General features: G+C 39.7%; 1 protein-coding gene across 1 annotated transcript; it reads left to right on the top strand.

Moving 5' to 3' along the window:
- The first annotated feature begins 3,142 nt into the window (after positions 1–3,142).
- LOC135475889 (palmitoyltransferase ZDHHC1-like) lies at positions 3,143–21,384 on the top strand. The gene is made up of 12 exons (XM_064755837.1): positions 3,143–3,275; positions 4,906–5,079; positions 5,475–5,647; positions 7,088–7,189; positions 8,851–8,975; positions 9,643–9,681; positions 12,818–12,943; positions 13,820–13,938; positions 15,076–15,155; positions 15,480–15,603; positions 17,596–17,707; positions 18,391–21,384. Exons 2-12 carry the CDS (start codon positions 4,906–4,908, stop codon positions 19,029–19,031), a joined length of 1,815 nt encoding a protein of 604 aa, XP_064611907.1. The 5' UTR covers positions 3,143–3,275; the 3' UTR covers positions 19,032–21,384.
- The last annotated feature ends 5,986 nt before the right edge of the window (positions 21,385–27,370 follow it).

Genomic DNA, 27,370 nt, shown 5'->3' with positions numbered 1-27,370 from the left:
GTTTATTACAATAAGGCCAAACCATAAATTCTGACACAGCACATAAAAGTGCCGTTATAATAAAAATAAAAATGAAATAATCAATATAAAGTCAGGACTTTTTTGTGCGGATGTATTTTAGCATTTTAGCAACTTTTCTGTATTAATAAACACGGTAGTCCACGGTAGAGGCGGGTTTGGTGTTAATGTTTGGTGTATGGGTTGGGCTAGTGGATTTACAAGTGGGTGGGTGGTTATTGCGGGGACGACGATTGCCCATTTCAATATGATGCACCGTTTTGAAAAGAAGTCCGGAAATCTCTTTGGACAAGAGTAGCCATAACTGTGACTAAATTGGACACAGTGTTCCCAATTTCAAGTTGATCTGTAACTAGACAAGGTGAAGTCATGGGAAAATTGGGAAAGCTGTTTGGACAAAAACGGCAATTACGTTACACATGTAACGTGTATAGAAACAATTATCTCAACTGTGTTAATTTATTCCAATAAGAGTTGCAACACAGACCAAAAAGCCAGGGTCCAAAGGCTGTCCATGTCCCTGGATTCCTAGTCTTTAAGGTAGTGGGAGACGCGTTTAGGCGACCTTTAGGTGACTACAATTACAACGCAAAGTAGAAATATATTGCATATTTAGGCCTACCTATTTAGTGTCTAGTGAGATTTTTTTTAATGATAGAAATTCATCATTTTTGCTTTCTTTAAATGTTAGTATACTTTTCGATTCCCGCGTGTACTGAATATATGGAACTGGAATCCTATCTACTTTCGTACAAATATACTAGTTTATATGAATTCGGCATATTACTGTAGAAAAGACTCCGACGCCCAGAGGTTTAGGAGTACCAGGTAACACTGCTCACCCGAGAAAAAACTCACAGTACACACTGAGTGCCAAATATTACAGTGTTAACGTAAATACTGTATATTCCACACTCTAGTTCTAAATGACGTAAGAAACGTTAGAGTTTTGTTTTCTTCATGCGGGGTATATGATGTGGCCTAACATATAAAAGTACAAAAAAAGTTTATCCCCTTTATTCTTAGAGCGTAAATATCTCTAAACTAGTTTTCCTAAGGCACCAGCGGTCAACCGCTAAATTAAGTAGCCTACAGTCGTGACGTCAACTATGATAGCCGTCAAAACAACTTTGTTGGGGAGCGGGGAAAGTGTCCGATTTGAGGGCGCTAAGCTGGTCCCGGGTTCCCAGTATGTTCATCGATGACGTCATTTCTGAATATTTCCGACAACTGACGGAAAATCTGCATAAAATACAGGGATTGTTAAGAAATATAAAATATGTATCAGAAATAGAAAAAAATAAACATCATTCTTGCCTTTAAACCATACGTTTCGTGTTAGAATACCTGTAAACTTCCTTCCATCTCTATTCTCGTTGCTCAGGCTTCTCCGTTTGGGGTGTGCATGCAGTTAACTTTTTTACCATGTGTAAATACATGTATAGGAATTTCGTAAAAACTGGTCACCCAATGGACAAAAAGGAGAAAAAAATTTGGGGGGGGGGGGGGGGGGGGGGGCTATCGGTGAAGTACAACGATCTCATACCGTCCAGTGAAGCACGACTATGGTACTCATGATTCAAGTATCCACTCTAAGAGCGCTTCGGCCCCCAAAGTGGAATGCACATAAATAGAGGGTAGCGCCCAAGAAGGACTCCAAAGAATGCAAATGAGGCTTCTAGAAGGTTTCGCGAAGCCTCTTAGGAGCCTCATTAAACACAGGTCATGGAACACGCAGGAAACACTTATATAGAACGCACAGGGAGACCCTTTATAGCGCCCTAGAAGCCCTTAAGGTCGACCACCAAAGAAGCCCCTCTGGCACATGAAGGGCACATTGACCTCCCATGAAGCCGTTATGAATCTAAGCGTCGACACAGACATTTGCAATCTAAACGGATGCTCCAAGTCAGTAATGGCACAGCCAATTCCCAAACCGATGCTATTATAGGAAGCCAAAACACAGACCACCAAAGAATCAAGAACGTATACGACGAACAAAATTAGGACGCCATCATGCAGGGAAGCAGTCCACAGCTTTCAATGATGGTGTAAAGACGCAAAGAAAGCTCTAGGCGAATGAGTCAAATCAGTGTTCAAATGTCCAAGAGGCCCTTATGAAGGTCCACAAGAAGCCCATCGGGAGTTCCCCTGTAGCTATCAGGAACCCCCAGGAAGCCCTTAAGGTGCCCCCAGGAGCACCCAGGAAGACTTTCTGAACGCTTAGGAAGCCCTCCTCTCCCCGATATCCACCCCACCCCCACCCCCACTCGCTATGGAGCAGATGGGAACCTTTATATTGTACACGTTTCACCGCCAGTCAATGAGCATGACAATTCCAGACCCATGAAGAGTAACTATCTGACTACTTTGAAACCGAAACTACTTTGACATTGTGCAAGTCATTTACTGTCCTTGGTAATGTCCACATTTTATGCCGAGTCTAGGGCCTGAACGTCTAATATACATGTCGCTATAATTATTGTCTTAATTTTAAAAATATCCGATTTTGCTCATCTTTCATGTATAAGTGTTACAGTGAAAAGTTAAATTTATTAGTAAATGTCCTAGCAAAAAAACTTGAATGATTTTGTCATGGGAAAAGGTTTTAAATGAATTGTCCCTATTGTAGAGGTCAGGTAGAGCGTCACATAGTGTAGTAGAAAAAATGCCTGTCTGTGAAAGCCGTCCCAATTCACATGACTTTAATAATACTATCTGATGTTATATAATAACTATTTATATCAATATTTCAATACTGCTTTATTTATGACGCGAACCTTAATTTGGGCTCATATGAAACGAAATAGAATTCTGTCTACTGATAGCTGAAGGGAGACTATTCATATCATACTTCTTTGAGAAATTATTTGATGTAGTTATCTACCCTTGTTTCTTGTCCCAACTAGCTTTTTCGTTTGCTAATTGAAATCTCGTTTTGAGTTCTTAAAGTAAACATAAGTGAAGTTATTTGAGACAACAGCTAACCTGTCGATCCTAAAGTAGAATAGAAGTTTGTTTTACAAAACTAACTCTGAATGATTGAAACAATGTTGGCGTTAAGGTCTCAATAAACAAACGTCATTTCCATGGAAGCACTTTCAAAATGGCGGCCAAAATGTCAAATCAGGGTATCGAGGCAATGTGCATTTTTCGCACGTTGTACTGATAAGTGAACGGCCATGCGTGTGGGAAAGATACCACAGTAGTCCGAAAATCTCCTCATCCCACGTCTGTTGTCAGACGTCGGCCATGAGGTAAGCAGTACTTTCATTCATCGTTGTCTTCAGCTGTTTAATGATGTTGTTGTTGTTGTTTCCACACACTGGCCGTGATGGTGTCGGCCAACTTACTACCGCACCACACTTCTTTGCCACGAACAACAAAGTTTTACTCTTTCACGTATCTAATTCAAAGCAGAAAGGGGGCACAGCCCGATCACTAAATCATGGACGTACAGGTACTCACGGGACTTGAAGACATTTGACAGTTCTCGAGTAACAGATGATGTGTTTAGTGCTTTTATTCCATAAGAATTGTTATATAAATGTTGAATGCAATGACTGCATGAAATCTGATGATTAAAAACTGTTCTAAATTCATGAAATTAGTCTAATGCACAAATACTTTCCTGCTCCTTAATTGATTTCTGAAATTCTTATAATTTTGGTGCCAAGTCATTTCATAGTTGTAGGTCTCATAATAATATCCCTGGCATTAAAACAATCTTTCACACAGGGCATCCCGTGGGATGTGTGCTGACTGCGCACAAATACTACCTAAATGTTAACATTTATTTGGCAGTGTTGGGGGAAACTAACTCAATGCACTTCCTGGGTAATTCCAGCAGTTGAGGTTACATCAAGTACATGGTTATACTCTCACTGTTTACAATCTATACCTGGTCAGCAGTGTTTCTGTGACTGTCTGTTCAGTCTATTTCCGATGAAGTCCATTTGTCTTCCACTAAATATGGTGTGCACATCTGTTTGTCACCAGTGGAAAATTTTATCACTAACTTGCCAAAGTTTTGTGGTTTAATGGCACCGTATAACCACCATAGTGTTAGTGAAATATTCTTGAGGATGGCGTTAAACAGCAATCAGATAAATAAATAAATAAAGTAATAAATATATAAAGAAATAAATGCTTCGTAACTGAAAATGTCAGCAGACGTTTGCCATACTACATGTATTTCTGAAAGATAAGTGTTTTAACAGCATAGATTTATTACACTTTATGTAACAGTAACATATGCCATACCTTTTGGCAGAGGTTATGTACCAGATTTAACAAATGTACAAAGGTGACATGTTGAGATACTGCAGTACATATGTTATTTGAGAACAGGTGAACCCAGTCAAAATGTTCAGATAGAGCAGTTATCGGATCAAATCCTTGTCACTTTTGTCTTCAAGCTGGAAAGGAGTGTGGTGACCAAGACTCTGACCTAGCTTATGTGAATGACATAATATTATGTTTAAAGCACTGTGGTTTTTGTATGTTTACTGCGTGACTGGTAACCAGAATGGCCCACGAAGCGCATAAGTTGTGGGTTCAGTTCCAGCCCTGCACATCTGTTGATTGCCAGCTCTAACTTTTCATATTTTGTTTAGGAGCCCAGGTGACAATAACTGGTCAGTGGCACTCAGGGGGCTGTTTGTATAGTCATGAGTATGTTTGTATAGTCATTCGTATAGTCTTCTACCAATGTGGTGCGCTGGTCTGTGTGACACATGGGAAAGTTTGTCGGTGACTTTCCAAAGGCTGGCGATTTACTCTCAGCACTCTGGTTTCCTCCATTCATAAATCTGACCCCAAAGGTATAACCAAGAATCATGCCTTCACTTGTTTTACCCACAGAATTGTTTTGTGTTGAATTGACAGATGGGCACAGACACTAGTGTGAAATATGAGCCATGCAGCAGAAGGAATGGTTGGTCGCTCCCTCCCCACCCACTCCAGTTCATCTCTTGGGGATGCGTCAGCTTCTTTGCCATCATCTACTTCACAACTATAGTGCCTGGGCTGCCAGTAGAATGGCAGCCTGCGGGGTACATCGTATCCTTATAAACTGATAAATATAAATTATGTAGACGCTCTTGAAAATATTTGCTGTTGTCTAGTCATGCTAGTGAGAGACACTTTCAATGACTGATCTAACTGCCTGACATATTTGTTCAAATTGTAACATCACCTACCTATGTCTACTCTCCTCAGTGCAGTCGCTGTGAGTTCAAGTCCATTTCATTCTGGCTCTCCCTCTCTGGCCATACATGGAAAGGTCGGGCAGCAACCTGGCAATAATCATGGGTTTCCTCTGGACTGTGCCCAGTTTCCTTCCACCATAACGCCGGCCGCAGTCCTATAAGTCAAATATTCTTGAGTACAGCATGAAATATCAAAGAAATAAATATATGTTCTTTACTTTCAATCATCCTTAAACCAGCCTTCAGATCCAGGGCCTGGCCAGCCTGGCTCACATAATCACCCACCTGGTCGCCACTTCCATCAACCCTGCCGACGCCTCTGTTTTAAAGAAACTGTCCAACCGTCCAGGCCGATTTGACCGAAACAGACATCGCCATGTGATAGAAAACCAACACTGCTACCTCTGTGATGTTAACGTGTCAGTTTATATCTTATTGTATCCGCTCACCTCTCTTAATAATCTGATTTAGCCCACTCCCTGGTTTTCATGAAGCACACTTCAATATAGCCCAAAGCTAAGCTGGACGTTCCTCAGTTAATGCTCATCTTCGGTCATATAGACTTCCACACAGACAATTTCACTAAAAAAAGCCGGCTCGAACCCTACCTTATTTTTGCTATCCACCGATTCCCTAAGATGCCCGAAATGTAATATGTCAAAGCCAGCATCGGTAAACCATCATTCAACAGTAATCCAGCTGTTAAATCTTTTGAATCGGGTAAACCAAAGTAACCTCTGCCATGTTTGGAATTTTTGTTTTTTTGGCCTTCGGGAAGGTGATGGGCCGCAAAAATTTTATCCCACCCAACTGTTTATAGGGCATCCAATTTTTTAAAATGCAGTTTATATACTAACATAGTATGAATAATGCGTCTAAGCAACATTTAGTATGAAAATAAAGTCTTCGATGTTCTCCTTTAAGAATTGCATGCCCTGTAAACATAATGTTGGGTTGGATAAAATTTTCGTGGCGCATCACCCTGCCCGAAGGTGAAAAAAAATTCCAAACATGCAAGTGAAGATTGAGGTTTTGTAGACTTTTTTTAGAATATTGAACAAGCTGAAATACAGTGATGTTACATACAGGTTCTGTTTTGCAGCTAAACGTCCTCTGACTGCTATATTTGCACATTCAGCATGGTTTCGCATTCTTAATGTGAAAATATAACAGAGAGTCTATTCAGAAGAAAAAAACAATCTGCGTTCAGTATGGCCAAACAACCCACTGTAAAATTTCAATGTGTTTTGCCTTCCATTCGAAAAAATCTTTATCTTTAAATCTAAATCTTTATATCAAAAATACTTGATGATGTTTCTCAAAACTATCACAACCTTATATGTTATAAAACAGGTAAACTCTGTTAATGATTTTAGCCAAAATTAAGAGCAATGCAGTTCAAATTTAATTAGGATCTCTGAAATGGCAGACTGGGACAATGTGAAGGCAGAGTGAATATAGATGTTACCTTTGTCGACATAGCCTGATGACTGCATGCTTACCTCTAGATGAGATGCCACTTCTAGCAGTTAATACATAAAAAACTAGGCACACGTTATGCCAAGGGAGGTAATTCAGTGGACACCTTGTAGTAACCTGGTAACTGTATTAATATCTGAGATTCAAAGTTTTTATTTCTCCTTGTTCAAATGAGTGCTAGCTTGGTATCTTACAAAAAAAGTAGCAGGTTAAGTATGGTGACTTCATACCATAGATGTCAGATGTCAAGTTTTTCATTTGCCACAGTATGAGTTTCTTCACAACATGATAATTTTTACAGGTACAAAAAAAAGGGATGATGATTAGTTTTCCAAACTTACTTTACTTGAGTATTCACAAATGTTATTTATATATTTCAGTGGGCCTCGGTCAAAGCACTGTAGTGCCTGTAATAAGTGTGTGTCTGACTTTGACCATCATTGCAAATGGCTTAACAATTGTGTGGGAGGCAGAAACTACAGGTGGGTTAAACTGTACAGAGTGTGACAGACAAGTGTTTTGTCTTTAGACTTGCCAGATTCATAGCTTATAATAGTCTTGAGTACGGTGTAAATACACATTAAATTTATTATAGCTTATGTGTGAAGTATATTGTGGTCTCACCTGTTTTGACTACATTGTTCATCTTATCATTTGAGCCAGCCTTGTTGGGCCTTTAGTAGCCGAGGTGTCTACACTGCCAAAGTTCGTCTTATCTTTTGAGCCAGTCTTGTGGGGTCTTCAGTAGCCGAGGTGTCTACACTGCCAAAGTTCATCTTATCTTTTGAGCCAGTCTTGTGGGGTCTTCAGTAGCCGAGGTGTCTACACTGCCAAAGTTCGTCTTATCTTTTGAGCCAGTCTTGTGGGGTTTTCAGTAGCCGAGGTGTCTACACTGCCAAAGTTCGTCTTATCTTTTGAGCCAGTCTTGTGGGGTCTTCAGTAGCCGAGGTGTCTACACTGCCAAAGTTCGTCTTATCTTTTGAGCCAGTCTTGTGGGGTCTTCAGTAGCCGAGGTGTCTACACTGCCAAAGTTCATCTTCTCTTTTGGGCCAGTCTTGTGGGGTCTTCAGTAGCCGAGGTGTCTACACTGCCAAAGTTCGTCTTATCTTTTGAGCCAGTCTTGTGGGGTCTTCAGTAGCCGAGGTGTCTACACTGCCAAAGTTCGTCTTATCTTTTGAGCCAGTCTTGTGAGGTCTTCAGTAGCCAGGGTGTCTACACTGCCAAAGTTCGTCTTATCTTTTGAGCCAATCTTGTGGGGTGTTCAGTAGCTGAGGTGCCTACACTGCCAAAGTTCGTCTTATCTTTTGAGCCAGTCTTGTGGGGCCTTCAGTAGCCGAGGTGTCTACACTGCCAAAGTTCATCTTATCTTTTGAGCCAGTCTTGTGGGGTCTTCAGTAGCCGAGGTGTCTACACTGCCAAAGTTCGTCTTATCTTTTGAGCCAGTCTTGTGGGGTCTTCAGTAGCCGAGGTGTCTACACTGCCAAAGTTCGTCTTATCTTTTGAGCCAGTCTTGTGGGGTCTTCAGTAGCCAGGGTGTCTACACTGCCAAAGTTCATCTTATCTTTTGAGCCAGCCTTGTTTGACTTTCAGTAGCTGAGGTGACTACTGGCCCTTGACTGATAAAGCTATTATTTTCAAATTCAGCCATAAGTGAGTCGTGGTGGAATAGTCAAGGTGCTTGTATTTTGATCACTATGACACGGGAAGTGTGGGTTCAGTTCCACATCTCACTGCCCTGGTAGCCTCGGTGACAGTAAGTGATTGGTGATTCTTGTGCAGTCGTTTGTGCAGCCAGAAGTTCAGTGAAGACCACTTGTTGTATACTAAACAATAGAGTGACTGGGCATGCCTGTGCACCACCCTTGGGAAAGTTTGCCAGGATAAGCTTATCGTTAAACAGTGGTTTATCATGGGCAGTCCAGTTTCTCCCAGTTTTTGGTTGACTGCCATTTATAAGTAAAAAAATCAATCAAATTCAGCTGCCGCTTATTTCACAGTTGTCTTCCATTTGTTCGCTGTTGTGAAGTAAGTGATATGGTGAGGTGTGCTGGATATTTTTTTCACAGAAGTGAAATATGGTTTGTGTACAAAAGACCAGTCATGTAAGTATAGACAATCAGCCCATATTGTTGTTGTTGTTCAGGTGGTTCCTGGGCACACTGGTGACGGCCATTCTCAGCTGTGTCATGTTACTGGTCATCAGTCTTCTTCAATTTGTGGCCTATTACACAGACAGGAACCATGGGGAAATTCTCCAACAGTACAGAGGTAGGATCGATTAACTTGTGCTTTCAGTTTCAAAACCACCTGGACAGGATACACAATGAAATTCTTGAAAGTATTTTTGAGTAAAAGTAATTTTGTTGAAATTTTTTCCAAACCTTATGTTGAAATATGTTCAAAAAAGTTTATTTTGGTTAAGATCTGTTCTTGAAATAATGAATTTATCAGTGTAAAGTATCATAATGAATTATGTTAAAATGGAAAACCGTAATAAATAAGCTATCAAAATACTATCCATTAATTTCAATTTGAAGGTCAGTTGTTCTTAATCTGAGGGGCATTTATGGCTGAGTGGTTAGCGTACCAGAGTAGCGCAATAACTCAGGAGCTTTCACCCATACAGTCGCTGTGAATTCAAGTCCAGCTCATGCTGGCTTCCTCACCTTTCGTATGTGGGAAGGTCAGTCAGCAACGTGCAGATGGTCATGGGTTTCCGCCTGGATCTGCCCTGTTTCCTGCCGCCATAATGCTGGCTGCCGTCGTATATGTGAAATGTTCTTGAGTGCGTCGTAAAGACCAGTTAAATAAATAAATACTTTTACTAAATAGTACCAAATATTGCTGGAAAACAGTTTTTCAATGCTTTTCTAAAATGGTTTTCACATGTTTTTCATTCGTTTATTAGAACATTTCTTTGTCCTTTTCTTCACAGACTTTAAAAGTGCACAGAACTCATCAGTCTCTTCTCCAGGTATTGTAACAAAAGTAGATACACATTGTACTTATTGCACGCTATAAGATGTACAAAGGTTGAATGATGCTATGGGCGTCCGGTGGTGGAGGTGGTTTACGTGTTGCTGTGAGTTCAAGCACAGCTCAAGCTGGCTCCCCCTCTGGCCATACGTGGGAAGGTCTGTCTGCAGTTTATGGATGCCTAGTTTCCTCCCACCATAATGCCGGCCGTTGCCATATAAGTGAAATATTCTTGGGTATGGCGTAAAACACCAATCAAGTGAATAAATGAATAATAAACAAATAATAAATGAGTGATGAAGGGGTTGAGATTAGGAGGGCTGTTGAAGTGAGTGCTGTAGGTCCATGCAGTGAGTTCTCTATTCTCTGAGAGCCGCTGTTTGTCTGTCAGTCAGTGGTTGCACTGAGTTGTCTATCCTCTGAGAGCCACTGTTTGTCTTTCAGTCAGTGGTTGCGCTGAGTTCTCTATCCTCTGAAAGTTGCTGTTTGTCTGTCAGTCAGTGGTTGCACTGAGTTGTCTATCCTCTGAGAGCCACTGTTTGTCTTTCAGTCAGTGGTTGCACTGAGTTCTCTATCCTCTGAAAGCTGCTGTTTGTCTTTCAGTCAGTGGTTGCACTGAATTCTCTATCCTCTGAGAGCCGCTGTTTGTCTTTCAGTCAGTGGTTGCACTGAGTTGTCTATCCTCTGAAAGCTGCTGTTTGTCTTTCAGTCAGTGGTTGCACTGAGTTCTCTCTCCTCTGAGAGCCGGTGTTTGTCTTTCAGTCAGTGGTTGCACTGAATTCTCTATCCTCTGAAAGCTGCTGTTTGTCTTTCAGTCAATGGTTGCACTGAGTTGTCTATCCTCTGAGAGCTGCTGTTTGTCTTTCAGTCAGTGGTTACACTGAGTTGTCTATCCTCTGAGAGCTGCTGTTTGTCTTTCAGTCAGTGGTTGCACTGAGTTCTCTCTCCTCTGAGAGCCGCTGTTTGTCTGTCAGTCAGTGGTTGCACTGGGTTCTCTATCCTCTGAGAGCGGCTGTTTGTCTGTCAGTCAGTGGTTGCACTGGGTTCTCTCTCCTCTGAGAGCTGCTGTTTGTCTGTCAGTCAGTGGTTGCACTGAGTTCTCTATCCTCTGAAAGCGACTGTTTGTCTGTCGGTGGTTGCACTGAGTTCTCTATCCTCTGAGAGCCGCTGTTTGTCTTTCAGTCAGTGGTTGTACTGAGTTCTCTCTCCGCTGAGAGCGGCTGTTTGTCTTTCAGTCAGTGGTTGTACTGAGTTCTCTATCCTCTGAAAGCCGCTGTTTGTCTTTCAGTCAGTGGTTGTACCGAGTTCTCTTTCCTCTGAAAGCCGCTGTTTGTCTTTCAGTCAGTGGTTGTACCGAGTTCTCTCTCCTCTGTTTGTCTGTCAGTCAGTGGTTCACCGTAGTCCTGCCATTTTCCTTCTTCATAAAACTGACTATTGTCATAGATGTAGAAAAATTTTGAGTAGAACATTATACAACAGTTAAATACCCTAAATGTCCTAAATTTCTCCCTCAAAATTGCATTTTTAGAGACAAAAAAATGTCACAAAATATTATTTTTAGTGCTGAAACTTAAAATCTTTCAGCAGAATATCATCCCATGTTCCAAGCAAACCTCAAACAGCTTTCTAAAATCAGTAGAACTCTCAGAATTCATTAAAATGAGTAAGTTAGTCATGGATGAAGTTTATGGCAATTTACGTTAAGTAATTAAATAAATTACGCTCTGTATTGTGAATGTGGAGTAAAGCTTGAATAGAGTTCGAAATTTGTCCAAGAGTGCACATGTGCCATGTACAAATTCGGGGATGAACTGGTAATATAAGTGCAGGCCCTTGCTGATCATACAGTCAAATGGGTTGTCCAAGAAGAAAAATAGGCCTGCTGAAATAGACCGTGACCATTAAGAGTCTCCTGATGTGACATTTATCAGAAAATGTGCATGTCTGTGTATGACCTTACATGTATCTTTGTCCCTATTCTTCATAGCACAACAACCAATCCACAAAATAATACTCAGAATACACACAGACCATATCAAGATGTTGTACTACTGATTCAAATTTTTCTAATTGTATGGGGGGCCTCCGTGGCTCAGTTGGTTAGCGTGCTAGCGCAGCGTAATGACCCAGGAGTCTCTCACCAATGCGGTCGCTGTGAGTTCAAGTCCAGCCCATGCTGGCTTTCCCTCTGGCCGTATGTGGGAAGGTCTGTCAGCTACCTGCGGATGGTCGTGGATTTCCCCCGGGTTCTGCCCGGTTTCCACCCACCATAATGCTGGCCGCCGTCGTATAAGTGAAATATTCTTGAGTACGGCGTAAAACACCAATCAAAAAAAAAAAAAAAATCTAATTGTATGGTATTATCTTGTAGGACAGTGGCTTGGACTGCACAAGTTTTGAAGTTGAAACTTACTGATCCAAACCATGACACAGAACAACCCTTGTGTATCCCTCTATGGCATCCTACCCACATTTTTACAAATTTCTAACAAAAGCAGTGTAAAATTAATAATATTTATTAAAAATTATTATTAATTATTCAAAATGAATTGTTTTTGTCAGTTGCATTTCTAGAGGTGTTTAGTAGTATTAAATGTGATAATTTCTAAATGCACAAGTGGGGTGCTCTGCATAGACACAAAAGGATTGTTTTCTATGATAAATTATAACATCCTAATGAGAAGTAGAAAGAGATATACATATATTGTGTGTCAGTGACTTGGAAAGGAATTAAATTAATCTCAATTGCTGATGGTTTTAAGGTCAGTGTATATAGTCTCTGTTTGATAAATATTATTTTGAGGTCTTTACTGATGCTATATATTTAGTATATAAAGCAGGCTGTGGTGGAAAACAAATGTTGACATTTGATTTTTATCATCAGACAATCATGTGACAGTGGCCACATTACATTAACAAGATCAGGATGTGGGTCAAACACGTGGAGAGGCGTGGAGATTTTCCTTGGTTTTCATCCAAGTGCTTTTCACCTGTAGATCTGTCCACTTTCATACATTGTAAATCAATAAGTATAAGAGAAATATTTATTAGTATGGCATAAAACATCAATGTAATGAGTAAATTAATTGAATGTCTTTTAATATGTGAGTATTCTGCTTATTCCTTCACATCAGAATTCTTGATCCTGTACCAGCCTGTGGAGGATGAAGGCTGGCTGGCACTCATTGCTATCATTGGCATACTCTCCTTCATTGGACTGGGCCTTCTCATACATTTATTCTGTTTTCATATATATTTAAGTAAGTGCACTTCATATTTAAGTTCAAGAATATATAAATATGTAATATATGTAAATGAGAGAAGGTAATACTGTAGGTGTAATAGGAGATTTTCACCCTAGAAATCAAAAATTGCATCATTCAAATCTGTTCCCACATGCATGCATATGAAATGTCAGGCCCTGGGCTACAAGTAGGTCCAGGTTCCATCATAGACTTTATAGTTCTCATACCTGTGATTTTTTAAGTGGTGGTTATCCGGAAATCAATTAAAAACCAGGCATTATAGAGACTCAGTAAAATTACATATATACCAGTCTTCTGTCTGTACATGTATACATTTTTGAAAAAAAAAGACAATCAGCATTTTTATTGGTTCATCTTGGTCAGTTCCAGTAAAATCAGACTTTTAGTAAAAAGTATCACCATTTTTAGGTTTGGGTCACAAAGTTACATCAGACAAAATCAAACTTGTATTATTGTAGTATAAAATTAGCAAGAAAACTTAGACAAACAGCAAAAAATGAGTCAGGTGACCTGTTCAAAATTGCTGCAGAAGCTAAATCGAAACATTTTGCAATTTAGGTTCTATCACCTTCTGAGTCATGTTGTAACTGTACCAAATTGCAGCCTGGTTGGTTTTTGAGAGAAGGTTTTATTTTGGGTTTCTAAAAATTTCAAAATGGCTGCCAAACCAATTCTGACCAATCAAAAATCATGAAGTAGCAAACATTATGGCGTGAGTTCAATATTGAAACTGGTGAGATTGGTTTCTCTACATTTAGCAGTTCTGGAAATATTGAACCTTGAAATTATCTAACAAAAATAATCCCAACAATCTCAGTAGGTGTCCCATGAACTGGACGACCCCTAATTAAATGAATACATCTGTTGTAGTTTGTAAAGGAATAAGCACATACGACTTCATAGTGATGCAGCGTATGAGTGTTGGTGAGTCAGCGGTGAACCCTTCAGCTGAGGAGGGGCAGGGCAAGGCCGCTAAGGCTGCTAAACGCGTGAGTATACCTGAGCCCATGGCTATTCCATATCCGCTTACAGAACATACTTAAAGGGGCTGAAACCACTTGAAATTAAGGTAGCCTTAATAAGAATTAAGACCTGAAAATAGCTTTCTTTTTTTTAGTTGTAGGATTGTTCAAAACATGGCATTTAATGTAGTGAAAATAATATGTTTCAGAAATGTTTTAATTTGTCTTCTTCTTATGATAGCCTTATGTTTACTGGTCTTTTGCTTTATGTAAATAATCATACACACACACACATATATATATATGTATATATATGTGTGTGTGTGTGTGTGTGTGTGTGTGTGTGTGTGTGTGTGCGTGTATTTGGTTCAACTGTGTGATATTAGCTACTGTAGTTGATCTTGAATGAGGTGTGAGTTAAAGCAGCTGATTCTTTTTGAGAAAAGGTCTTGGATTTGGTGTGATTAACATTTGCTTATTGGCATGCATTAAGTAGACTACATATTTTGAATGAACAAGATTAAACTGTTTTGCTCAGTGAATTTGTAGAGAATGACTTAGAAGATGTTGAGGTGGTGGGTTATGCTGTTGTCAGTTTTCATTATGTGATGTACTTTAACACGTTGCTCGTAGGTGGCAGGAGGGTTTTCAGCTACATCTTCCTGGCTAAGGTTGGGTTTTATTCGGGTACTTCAAATTGTTCCACCCATAAACCTGACTGTCTTTGAAAACTTTAAAAGTCTTGAATGCAGGTTAAGCATCATTGAAATAAATAATGTTAATTTTTGAAGATTTTATAGTAATTTGGAGTTTATCACTCAAATTGTTAATTGGTTACGCATATTTTCTGTTTTGGACTTGAGTTGGAGGTGTGATACAGACTATTGAGCTCATGTACAGTCTGAGGTGTGTCACAGGCTGTCATAAATTGCACAGAGTTTAGTGAACTATGTGTGACTGCTGAGTATTACAATGCTTTTATAATATAACCACGTGTTTGTTTGTCCCACAGGAGAGATATGCCTGCTGTTATCACACAAAATAGCTGTCTCTTTTTTCAGTTATATGATATCATCTGATATGGATTTGATAAGAGATTTATATGCAACATCAATGCTTTGATGTACATAAATATTTGGACATTTTGTCTGCACTCTCCCACAGAATAAAATAGCTCCCAGTAATGGACGTGACACAATAGAGCTGAGGGACAGGAAGTTGGAGGCATCCTTCCAGTCTAGAAAGCAAGTATTAATTATAACATTTGTTGTGTTCTCAACAGGTCATGTGTACAAGCTCCGGCTTCTCGTTTGCAGAGTTCATTATTGACTGCAAGCATATTCGGTAGTCCAACTTCTGCATCTGATTTGTGTTGTGTGTTTGTGCTAATACAGGTAGTGTGCAGTGTGTGTAAAATTGAGCGTTTGCTAAAGCTTGCATCTTTTTGATGGAAGTCAGTGTAATGATGTGAGGGATATAAACATTTAACAGTGAGCTGATCACTTAAACACAAAGTTACAAGGTGATCCTTTCATGTTGCGTTTTTGGGGGGTTTGCCTTGGTCATAGGAAGGAGATGAAGAATAACAAGGAGTCGCTGAGTGACTACACAAAGACTGTGGAAGACTCAGATGGAGAAACCCCACCACCTGCAGTTAGCCCCCCTGTACAGGCATCCTCTCTTCAAACACAGGTTAGTGTTATTGTACCTCTTAGAGTTAACCCCCCCCCCCACCTCCACCCTCCACCCCTGCTTAAGGATGCCATGTCTGTAAAGACAAAGTTGGTCAGCCTTTTGTCAAACAAGCCGCATTCTTTGATAAAGTGTGTTGAGTCAAGTTCATATGTGGCTGAGATCACACCACACTGAACTAAATGGAATCTGCATTGATTTCTCTCTGAATCATCATTCTGTGGTTCTGTCATGTAAACATCCCCTGGACTATAACTGCAGAACGCTTTGACCAGTTGGCTTCAAACTTGGCAAATGGTATGACACCAATGAGAGGATTAAAATTGTGGGCAATAACTTAAAGTACTGTCTCCAGTCACCTTTGATTTTGGATAGTGTCTTGACATCAATGAGAGGTGGTCTGAGATTTGTTTTCAGATGTGTGGAAAACATTGTAACTGTTGTCACTGCCATTCATGTTTTTCAGTGGCATACCTGGACTTGCCTACATTTTGACTCAGCTTTACCTTAGACTACACTTTCAACGCATCCACCATTAGAATGTCCTATACATATTTATTTTTTTGTCTGCACGTTCGAATTGGCTCATGCTTCAGGAGCTGTAGATCCAGTGTCAAGTCACTGTGGGTCAAGTCACAGTTCAGACCTTAAAAGAGGAAGTTGTAACTTCCACGCTTGGCATTCAGCGTGAATGGGATAGTGCAATGACTGGTTGACCCGTATCAGTATAATGACTCAGGCGGGCAGCTTACTTGCCTTCGGTAAGGCGTCTCAGTGAAGCAGCACTAAATAAAAGACAGATGGAAATCTGTCCTGCAGTGAGGAGGCACATTACATGCACTCTACAGATTCCTTCATCGTCATATGACTGAAACATTGTTAAGTACAAGGTTAACCCCCTAGAACTGACTCACTCACTTGAATTGGCTCAAAATTGCAATAAAAGATTGGATGTGACCACCTGCCATATTGTATTCAGTAAGACTTTTGTATATTCTCCATTGCACTCAAAGATGGCGTCTGGTTCAAAGTAAATGATTTGTTATTGAGCTTCTAGTTATAGACATTTTGATTGTGTAGATAAGAAAGAATAGGCCCCAATTGGACATTCATAGGAAACGTGAGGAAAAATTTTTGTAGTTGTGTGTTTGTTTCTAAAATGTCCATGATATTGTGGAAGTGTACCTCATACCTTTACCTATTATTTGTACATGTTGTAGGGTAGTCATTAAGGTACATGCATATGACAATGGGCTTAACAGCTTTTATTCAAGCACCTGTGAACTACAGCTTTATTTAAAATTAAAAAAACAAAAAAAAAAAAATGCAAATCCAGATGAATGTGTGATAGATTATTACACATAAAGTTTAAAAAGCATGCCTGGTAACTTTACTTTATGTTTACTAACGGAGATAGTGCAGTTCAACACAGACGAAATTACACACCTTGAGAAAATTGAAAGTGCTGCCATGTTATGAAGTTTAACCAATCAGTAGCTAGTTATTTCTGTAACCTAAAATGGCAACTGTTTTTGCTGACCTCATGCAGACTATGTTTTGCATTTTAGCCATATGTGCATGTGGTACAATCAACTTCACATAATGTTTCCCAACATGGAGCATTCAGTGCCATCATGGGAACTAATAAAAAGTTGATTAATGAGGTTACTAGGACATCAGAAAAAGTGCTTGTGACCCTTTAGTTCTGTTTCAAGCACTCTTCCAAAATGTGATGTAACTAAGGTTATGTTATTCGTTGTCTTTTCCTTTAAAATGTTTGAAAATAAATTCTCAACTACAAATTCAAGGAAAACAAATCTAAAACAGGAGAAGAAAGTTTTAGAGTGACTCCTGTAAATACTAAGCTTGCATTGATGTGATTTCTTTCTGGTTGTGTTTTTTTGGTTTGCTTTTTTTTTATCACAAATGATGTCTGGAATCTGAGCTTTGGTTTTTAAGTGGATGCCATTGTGTTTGTTGTTTATTTTACAGAATTCTATTGCCCATTTACATCCAAGTTGTGTGAGAAAGAAACGAAAGAAAAAAAAGAAAGCCAGCAAGCCAGACACAGCTATGAAAGAGCATGCAAGTGTAGCAACTATTGGTAAATACACAACATTGCCAACATTTGTGTCATTAATCATCTAACTGCCTTGTATTAAAAATCACAGATATTTTAGAAGATTTATGTTTGAGATGTGTGTCTTTCTAACCCACCTAAACAGCATTGTGGTTCTGCTGTCCTAGGTGAATAAAGACGGATCAATATTTAGCATAGGCTCTGAATGAATTTTGTCCACTTTCATTTCAGTGGCAATTGTCTTTGTTATGTCCCGTTGTAAGTGCAGTGTGGGCATCTTTGTTGTGCAGTTGTCTGAGGGTGGGGATGTGTGCATGTTTGCATGAATGTGCGATGGTCTGTACGTGTTGTAATCTTGTATTAAAGCAAGATACTGTGTATGTTTTTCTTACCGTTGCTGAGGTAAGCGATTTTCTGTGGGATTGAGTGTATCCACAGTGAACAGATCTGAACTACCCAGTGTATACACATGTAGATGGATGTGTTTCTGAATATTCCCCATAACTACAGAAGGTTTCTAGTGAAAACCTCTGCCAGGCCCACTGCAGATTCTGGTTTCTTTGTTTTTGTTTGCACATGATGTCTTAATAGGGGCAAAGTAGTAGCTTGTTAGCCTTATTAAAAATGATGCTAATGCATTTACAGTTGCATTTCCTTGAGAACCAGACTTGTGAGGTTATGTTGTTATTTTTGTTTTCTTGTTTCAGACAAAGCAGACCTATACAGTCAATCAGGGTTCGGAACAAGGAGTATCCGGCTGCCGATAACCCCTGTAACCATCCACCGTCCTGCTGAAACCAGCAACAGTTCATCTGTCAAGATGGGCTCTGAATGCCATACCCCTGTTGCCATGGGCTTCGAAGTTAACAGCTCAACTGCCACGGATTATCACTCAGATTCTGCCGAGTCCCTGAAGGAAATCTCCACCAGCACGTTGTACTCTGCCCACACCCCTCAAGGTCAAACCCCATACAGGCCCGTGCTGTACTTGAATGGTAGAGGGAACTATCCGGCTAACGGGCACCTGCCCTCAAGAGGGGAGACTGAACACCCTTCACAAAACCCCATGACAAACCTGAGCAATGCTAGTGTGAGAAGTGCTGGGTCACTGTCAGCCAGTTTTTCTGGGAAGGACAGCCTTATGCCTGGAGGCCAGGTGCTGCTGGCACCCCTACAACACCCACGGAATGTCCCACCCCTGGACCTGTCAGCTCTACGTACCAGCACTGACTCTCTTGTCTCTTACAAGCCTTACAGTGGCCTGAGGTCAGCCTCGGACACCTATCGCACCTACGAGCCGTTTGAACCCTCAGAACAAGTCCTTACCGAGACGATACTGGAAGCGTAGCTTCACCACAAGGGAGATAATCTTTTTCTGGTTAGACATGTAAATATCTAGACAGATTTGGAAGAAATGCTACTTTTATGTGGTTCTCCTCCTTTCTTCTGGAGGCAAAAAGTTTGGGAAATCTTGGATGGCAGTATAGGGTTGATGAAAATTAAACAGTTGTGGAGAAAGGATGAATTGTTAAAACTGCTGTGTGGTTTCTGGGATTTCACCATATATCCATTAATGATAGCTAGCATTTGGTGCATTCCTGGATTTCTTGGCCTTTTTTTCTTGCTAGCCTATTATTAGAACTTCTGGAAAGTAGACTAAATTATCACCAGTGTGGCCATTGATCTTAATGGAAATAACATCACCTAAATGTATGAAAGCAGGTACCCGGTGATTCCTTGCATTTCACTTATGAATTACAGAATTTCAAAGGCTTTCCAGGATGGCTGCAGGTGTTATGTGGTAAAAAAATGAATTATCGCAAAGGCGAGTAATGTGATAATTGACTTCTTTTCTGGATTAATCAGCTCCTGTTGTTACAAGTGGCTGACAGGTAAAAGTTAAGAGGGTGGCCATGTTTGATGGTCAGCCTAGCTTGTTGTCACCCCTTGCCCACTTCACTACATGCTTTTGCATTGACTCTACGTGGTAGCTGAGGGCAGATTTATGTTTACTATGCAGCCAGTCGTGTTGTTTTATATTTATTTGTAAATATTAGAGCAGAGTGCAATTACATGTAAAAATGAATGTAATAGCACTCTGCACTTTAGAAATAGTGTTGTTGGGAAGGATTGTATAAATGGGGTTTTTTTAACAAGTAATAACGAAGTTGGAAACGTTTGTTACATGTGATTATTTTTTACTTCATGTGTTTTTGGTAAGTATTTTACCTTTTGTTGGAGAGGGTTGCATTCTCCTCCCAGATGGCCATTAGAGTAGCTCCAGCGCACTGATGTATACCCCAGCCAGTGTAGTTGGTTGAGGGGATATATGCACTAAATGACCTCAAATTTTGCCCTCAAAAGTGCATTTTTAGAAGCAAGTAAATGTCACAAAATATTATGGGAGTATCTTCCCATGTTCCGAGCAAAGCTCAAAACACCTTTCTAAAATCAATAGAACTCTCCGAATCAGGGAAAATGAGCATGTTGATCATGGACGAAATATATGGTCATTTAGGGCATGTAGCCTTTTTGTTATGGGGCAAGGCTGTCTATTGATTAAAATCCTGTTAATATGTCACTACTGGGCACTAAATCTGCCACTGCTGGCTACTGACAGAGTATCATTCGTGGGCAAACACAAAATCTAATGCCAGTGGCTGTGAGATAGATGAATGGCACACACTCTTGCTGTTGCCGATATGCACACTTAATAACTGTGGACTACAAGGTGTACTAGTCTACATGTAATCCCATGCTTTGAGTGTAGGTCTACTTGAATTGTATCTGGTGCTTTGTGTTGTGCTTGGTATGTGTACATGGAGATGTGTGTTCATGTTCTAGATGTAAGGCCAAGCCTCAAAGTTGTAATTAGGGTATTTACCTGTCAGGTGTTGTATTATGCCTAGTACATTCCTTGTAAACTGTTATGATACTCAAGAAATTCATAGCAAATACTGGTCACTGTCAGGTCACCAGCTTGATCAAAACAATATTCCTTCGTCCATACAAGTAACCCATTGCTAAATAGTTTAAATTATACCATTGTTCAGACTGAGATAAAATGTAATTGTTTTTTGTTTAGATCTGAGATATTTATTTATTTATATTTACATGGAATTTGTTGTTCCATTCAGTCAAATTTCTAGGTCCATTAGCTGTTAAGTAAAGTATATGTATTTTTTTATGTGATTTGTGGATTTAGAATATATTTTAAAACAATTCACAGGTTAATGTACTGATGTAAAGTGTATATATATATATATTAGTTATGAATGTGAGTGTTACCTACTGCCTATATGTTTTTGGAGTTTATTTTATAATTAGCCAAGCTATGATTTATTTTACATGTTGCTTATTGTGCTGAGGTTATACGTGTAATTTTCAAGTTTATTTGTTATTCAAGATGTTCAGAGGGCACCAAATAGGCCGAGGATATTGACTGTAGGGCCCATGGCCTAAAACAATAGCTTAGTAGGACATATTTTTGTGATTTACAAGTACCTCTGTGTACCTGTATGTTTGTAGTTTGATTGCAGTTAACATCAATGGAAATGAAAAATTTAGGGTATTATCAAAATCTGTCAAAATAAAACCATACTTTGTTCATAAAACCTCAAAACAGTTTTAATATGAATGTGACCAAAGGCTATTAAAAGCTAGAGCTGGGACAAACAAAGCTTTAACCTTTAAAACTGTGAGCATATTTACATATACGTTTACATGTGCATATTTCTGTTTTACCTGACAACAGTTCTAAGTGGTGTTGAAAGTTCAAGTCTTTTGTGACATGATTCCATGCACTTCCACCATGATTTTGATTGTGTCTAAAGTAATAGGGTCGTGGACCTGAAACTCCGAAACTAAAGTCGTCTGCACCTGTTCATTGAGAATTGGCAAGTGGTAAATCTAAACATAGAGTTAAATGACGGGCCACATACCTGTGCATGTACTCTAAAATCCTGACTGTTTGGTATTGAAGGATTGGTACTATTATATCATATTGCCTACAGAGTTCCTAAATTGAAACCTTTATACATGTGTATGCATGTATGTGTGTTGGAATGTGTGTTTATTATTTATGATTTACATTACGATGCTGTATTATAATTGTTATATCATTATAATTAACTACTTAACTATGTAGCTAGATATGTTTAGCATAAAGGATCAGTTATTTACTTCTAGAAATTCCCATATTGTAGAAATGTCTTTCATTCTTTGATACTGTTCTTAACCTATAACAAATAGTTAATCCTAAAAATAGGATCTAACATTCTCTATGGCCATCCTGTTTCCCTGAAGAAGAGTTTTTGGTGAAAGTTTAAGTCACTGTGTTTATGTCTGGGGACATGCACATATCTACATCTAGTTGCATGTCAATGTCCACATTAGTTTGTATTTGCATTTCCACATTTGGCTGTATGGCCCTGTCCAGATTTGGCTGTATGGCCCTGTCCAGATTTGGCTGTATGGCCCTGTCCTCGTCTGGTTGCATGTTCTTGTCCAGATTTGCTTGTTGCTCATGTCCACATTTGGTTGCATGTTCTTGTCCACATTTGCTTGTTGCTAGTGTCCACATTTAGTTGCATGTCCACATCTGGTTGCATGCATGCTCATGTCCAGATCTGGTTGCATGTTCTTGTCCAGATTTGCTTGTTGCTCATGTCCACATTTGGTTGCATGTTCTTGTCCACATTTGCTTGTTGCTAGTGTCCACATTTAGTTGCATGTCCAGATCTGGTTGCATGTTCTTGTCCACATTTGCTTGTTGCTAGTGTCCACATTTAGTTGCATGTCCACATCTGGTTGCATGCATGCTCATGTCCAGATCTGGTTGCATGTTCTTGTCCACATTTGCTTGTTGCTAGTGTCCACCTTTAGTTGCATGTCCACATCTGCTCCTGTTCACATCTGGTTGCATGTTCTTGTTCACATCTGCTCATGTCCACATAAGGTTGCATGCATGCTCATGTCCACATCTGGTTGCATGTTCTTGTCCACATTTGCTTGTTGCTAATGTCCCCATCTGGTTGCATGTCCACATCTGGTTGGATGCATGCTCATGTCCAGATCTGGTTGCATGGTCTTGTCCACATTTGCTTGTTGCTCATGTCCACATCTGGTTGCATGTCCACATGTAGTTGCATGTCCACATTTAGTTGCATGTCCACATCTGGTTGCATGTTCTTGTTCACATCTGCTCATGTTCACATCTGGTTGCATGTTCTTGTTCACATCTGCTCGTGTCCACATCTGGTTGCATGTTCTTGTTCACATCTGCTCGTGTCCATATCTGGTTGCATGCATGCTCATGTCCACATCTGGTTGCATGTTCTTGTTCACATCTGCTCGTGTCCACATCTGGTTGCATGTTCTTGTTCACATCTGCTCATGTTCACATCTGGTTGCATGTTCTTGTTCACATCTGCTCGTGTCCATATCTGGTTGCATGCATGCTCATGTCCACATCTGGTTGCATGACCGCACCCAAATGTGCTTGTTGCTCATGTCCACATCTGGTTGCATGCATGCTCATGTCCACATCTGGTTGCATGTTCTTGTTCACATCTGCTCATGTTCACATCTGGTTGCATGTTCTTGTTCACATCTGCTCCTGTTCACATCTGGTTGCATGTTCTTGTTCACATCTGCTCATGTCCACATAAGGTTGCATGCATGCTCATGTCCACATCTGGTTGCATGTTTCTTGTCCACATTTGCTTGTTGCTAATGTCCCCATCTGGTTGCATGTCCACATCTGGTTGGATGCATGCTCATGTCCACATCTGGTTGAATGTCCACATTATCCTGTTGCTCATGTCCACATCTGGTTACTTGGTCTTGTCCACATCTGGTTGTTGCTCATGTCCACATGTGGTGGCATGTCTACATCTGGTTGTATGTCCACATATTGTAACCATGGTCAGGGGGACATGGACATGCTTACGTAAACAAACACCTGGGTGTGTGCAGATGTCCACAGTTGGTTGGATGCCTGTGTCAGCATTGGGATGTCAAAATTGGCATGTTTTATATTCAGGCCAGAACAGTCATGTTACGTTTCCCCAAATTATGTTACTTGACTGTTGCAGTGAACTCTAGTGTCATCAAAATAAACTTGCACCATTTTACATGAATGTGACAAAGATGGTATTTAGTATTTTGTTGGTAGCAGCATTGACCATCAGCTTAAACAGTTATCCATTTGGTGCATTTGATGGAACCTCTCGGCAGCCGTGCTACAAGTCAAACCAAAACAGGATGTGCAGTGTTCCATATGATTTGAAGCATTTAGCTGCAATCAAGTGTCTGTTTATTCACAGGTTACAGCTACAATTCTACAAGTTGGTAGGCAAATCTGCTAGTGTTTAGCACATATACATGTACATACATGTAGGCGTGTAAAGGATATGTACTTTGTTTGAAGCCTTAAATGAGGAAATCTGGCTTCTGGCACTTTATGCTGGGAGGTTTAAAATTCCAACTGTTCTATGCTATTTGAAAGGACGAATAAATTATACATTACATTATTAAAATCTACCGCCTAGTTTAAATTTATTTTAGTATTCATGACGGGTCACACCTAGGTCTACTCAACATGTATTACCCTGTTTCTTCTAATTATTGGGACACCTGGTCTGCTCATTTTAGCCAATATACATGTAATTGTAGCAGTAAGATTGTGTCTTTTTTTTCTCACATGGTGAGACCATCTAATTGACAACATACTCATATCTTTACTTTTTCAAAAGGCTGGTAAAGAAATGTAATATTCTACTGTCAACACTACCCACAGTTGTAATGTATTACCAGATTTCATCATCGGCAGGGCAGGGGCAGGGCAATTTCTGTCGTCCTGACTATGATCTATTCTGTTCACCATTTTGGCGAAGACTTTCAGTTTTGTGAGGGGATCAAGCAGGCTCTGTATTTGAAAGATGTATAATGCCATATACATGCACTGGAGAATTTCGTTAAACCCCAAGCACTCATTCACTCACTGGCGCAATGGCCGTTAATGGGTTTATGATGAACTTCCTCATTTCTCTGGATGACAAGACTTCACCAAAGGTTAGGCAACACAAATGGTGTCATTGATCACTTTTTGTAAACAAGACCCCTCAAACTTAGCGAGTGGATCTACAAATTTTTGTCAAAGGCCGGATTTGAACCCACACCTTGTTTCATAGTGACTGAAAGGCAAGCACCAAACCACTCAGTCTCTGCTCTCCCTGAACATACAAAAAAGTGAATAAAACAAAACCAGTAGCCACCAATGATAATTATCTGTAGCAATGAACTTCCTTGTTTTGTTCCTACTAGAACATCGCGCATCATGCTTATCTGGCCTCCTTGGCTCGGTTAGTGTGCGAGTGCAGCGTAATGACCGAGGAGCCTCTCACCAATGTGGTTGCTGTATCCAGCTCATGCTGGCCTCTTTTCTGTCTGTACGTGGGAAGGAGTTATGGGTTTCCCCCAGGCTCTGCCCAGTTTCCTCCCACCATGATGCTGGCTGCCATCGTATAAGTGAAATATTCTTGAGTAAGGCATAAAACACCAATCAGATAAATAAATAATTCTTCTGCCCTCAGTTTCATTGGGTGTGCAAGGAATGATCAATGCTGATCAAGAAAATTACTGGTGTTCACAACCTCTTTTCTTCTTAACTGAAGGTCCTTAAAATGTGATGAAAGATACAATTTTGGGGCCTTTGAGCTTAAATAGTGGATAGGCCCACTTCTCATGAACGTTTGACATAGCCTACACTAACATAATCAACTTTTTTATGAATAAACAGAGATTAACAAAAACATAACATATGTGTCTTAAAAGAAAAACACAGGACAAAAATCAGAAAAGACAAAATATTTACAGTATATACAGGTGTACATATATATCAAGATTGTACAGTTCAAAATTCATGGCACTTCAATATTATCATTCTTTAACATTTAAAATTATCATTTATGCCATACTGTTTTAACAGGATTGCTCAATCTGTTAACAGGTAATGAAATTAGTTGGTATCACCTTTATTCCACATCTCCTTTAAAAGCAGTCTAAATTACTAAAGCACCTGGGCTATTATGCGTGAAAATAGGACATACAAACATGTATAATGGTATTAAAATACAATCACTTAATATGATTAAGAAACATCTATCTGTTAATATACACGTGTCATATTCTAGAGAAGTCATCTGGTCAAATCTATAAGCCTACATAGAGTATATGCATGCATAATAACTGGCAAATACATTCTGTGTAGGAGACAAATCTTCAGTGACACATTTTCAGCTTTATACCTCAAAGTGCAGGTGACACTTCTCTTCTCACCACAAAGTAAACATGACACTTCTCTTCTCACCACAAAGTACATGTGACATTTCTTTTCTCACCACAAAGTATACGTGACATTTCTTTTCTCACCACAAAGTACATGTGACACTTTTCGTCTCACCACAAAGTACATGTGACACTTCTCTTCTCACCACAAAGTGCAGGTGAGTTGTCAGTTTTTACCTCAAAGGACATTTAACACTTTTGTGATGAACTTTTAACACTTTTGTGATGAACTTTTAACACTTTTGTGATGAAGCATATCTAAATGATATAATGCATAGTTCTGTTGTTACCACAAAATATAAATACACACTGCCCATTACCCTAAATGCTACTGACACCATATACATCCAATATTAAAGTAGGACTACACTTCCGCTTTCCACAAAGTACACCTAAAGAACACGTAACACAAGGTAGATGTAACACTCGCACCATAACCATAATGTACAGGTGACTTAATTTTGTCAATACCATATGCCAGGTAGGACATTTTGTCTGTTATCACCGCAAAGTACACCTAGAGAGCACATGTACCACAAGGTAAATGTAACACTTCTGCTGTAACAATAGGTAGGACATTTTGTCTGTTATCACCACAAAGTACACCTAGAGAACACATGTTGTACCACAAGGTAGATGTAACACTTCTGCTGTAACAATACGTAGGACATTTTGTCTGTTATCACCACAAAGTACACCTAGAGAGCACACGTTGTACCACAAGGTAGATGTAACACTTCTGCTGTAACAATACGTAGGACATTTTGTCTGTTATCACCACAAAGTACTCCAAGAGAGCACATGTTGTACCACAAGGTAGATGTAACACTTCTGCTGTAACAATACGTAGGACATTTTGTCTGTTATCACCGCAAAGTACACCTAGAGAGCACATGTACCACAAGGTAAATGTAACACTTCTGCTGTAACAATAGGTAGGACATTTTGTCTGTTATCACCACAAAGTACTCCAAGAGAGCACATGTTGTACCACAAGGTAGATGTAACACTTCTGCTGTAACAATACGTAGGACATTTTGTCTGTTATCACCACAAAGTACACCTAGAGAGCACATGTTGTACCACAAGGTAGATGTAACACTTCTGCTGTAACAATAGGTAGGACATTTTGTCTGTTATCACCACAAAGTACTCCAAGAGAGCACATGTTGTACCACAAGGTAGATGTAACACTTCTGCTGTAACAATACGTAGGACATTTTGTCTGTTATCACCACAAAGTACACCTAGAGAGCACATGTTGTACCACAAGGTAGATGTAACACTTCTGCTGTAACAATACGTAGGACATTTTGTCTGTTATCACCACAAAGTACA

This window comes from Liolophura sinensis, chromosome 9, assembly GCF_032854445.1.
Source record: "Liolophura sinensis isolate JHLJ2023 chromosome 9, CUHK_Ljap_v2, whole genome shotgun sequence".
Classification (NCBI taxonomy): Eukaryota; Metazoa; Mollusca; class Polyplacophora; order Chitonida; family Chitonidae; genus Liolophura; species Liolophura sinensis.
Note: the sequence above shows the minus strand (reverse complement) of the source record. Positions and strands in the feature narration are given on the sequence as shown.